This window comes from Suricata suricatta, chromosome 3 (genome assembly GCF_006229205.1).
Source record: "Suricata suricatta isolate VVHF042 chromosome 3, meerkat_22Aug2017_6uvM2_HiC, whole genome shotgun sequence".
NCBI classification, from domain to species: domain Eukaryota; kingdom Metazoa; phylum Chordata; class Mammalia; order Carnivora; family Herpestidae; genus Suricata; species Suricata suricatta.
The window spans coordinates 131,143,665-131,144,757 of record NC_043702.1 but is presented as its reverse complement, the minus strand read 5'-3'; the positions used below and the strand labels follow the sequence as shown (position 1 = coordinate 131,144,757).

Sequence of the window (1,093 nt, the reverse complement as noted above, 5' to 3'; positions counted from 1 at the left end):
GGTGCAGGCTCCCCATCCCCCGGGGCGGGCGGCCCTGGAAGCTGCGCGCGTACCTCGGATGTAGGCGCACTTGCCCTCGTCCAGCAGGCTGGAGGCCGAGCCGCCCATGGCTGCGGGGCGCGCGGTGCCCCCGGGCGGCGCTGACAGCTCCCGTCGGCGCCCGCTGCGCGCTCCTGGAGGTTGCTGCGACGGCGAAGCCGCTCTGCAGTCAAAGGACTAACTTCCTCCGGGAGGCGCCGCCTTCTGGGGCGCCTCCTCCAGGTCCGCGCGCGCCCTCTGAGGATCCGTGGGCTGGCCCGGGGCCGTCCTCGCGCCCCGGCTTCGCTGGGGGAGCTCCGAGGGGCCGTCCGATCTGGAAAGAGTTCCCGCTCCTTCCTTCTCCCCGCCGTCCTTTGCTGCTTCTTTTCCCGGGTTACGGGCAGCCGAGAAAACACCGTGGGGTAAGTGCACAACTTCCCTAAGCGACTGGAAACCTCCGTGAGCTGGAACCTTCGCCACGCGTCACGAGGTGGAATTCAAGACCCTGCTTTGCACGCCCTCCGGTACTAGAAGCAGCAGTTCTCAAGCGTCATCCAAGAACTTAGAGATGCAAAATTTCAGCTCCCCCACCCCTCTGTAACCCCTCTAAACACACACACACACACACACACACACACACACACACACACACACACACAGAGGAGTGCGGCCCAGCAATCTGTGTTTTCTCAGAACATTCCAGGGAATTCTGATGCATTCTGAAGTTTGAGAACTGACAGTAAACGGTACTTTCCCGCAGCCATGATGTTAGGCCAAGGGGAGCGGGGAGGGGTGGGCGATGAAGGGAAAAAAGAAAGAGAGAAATAGAAAAACGGAAACTCTAAGGCCGGGTCCTTCAATATGCTTCCAGACCTAAAACTTCTGAAAGCCCCATCAAAGTCTGTTCCTACACCTTTAGGTCCAGTTCTTCCCCTCGACAAACTGGGAATAGTTCATCAGAAAGGGCATCCTTTCTTTTCCCACAACGACTATTTAGCTTGGCAGAAGCTCTCTCCCAAATAAGACTCCACTGGGGCGAAGGGTCACCATGCATTTCTTCCTATTCTTAGTAATC

General features: G+C 58.6%; 1 protein-coding gene across 1 annotated transcript in view; it reads right to left on the bottom strand.

Moving 5' to 3' along the window:
• NIBAN1 (niban apoptosis regulator 1) overlaps nt 1-544 on the bottom strand; it is a 147,231-nt gene extending 146,687 nt beyond the window's left edge. Inside the window, exon 1 of the mRNA XM_029935199.1 lies at nt 54-544. Coding sequence (XP_029791059.1) covers nt 54-108 — 55 coding nt within the window. The 5' untranslated portion in view covers nt 109-544. The remainder of the gene's footprint in view (nt 1-53) is intronic.
• Nucleotides 545-1,093: the final 549 nt, after the last annotated feature.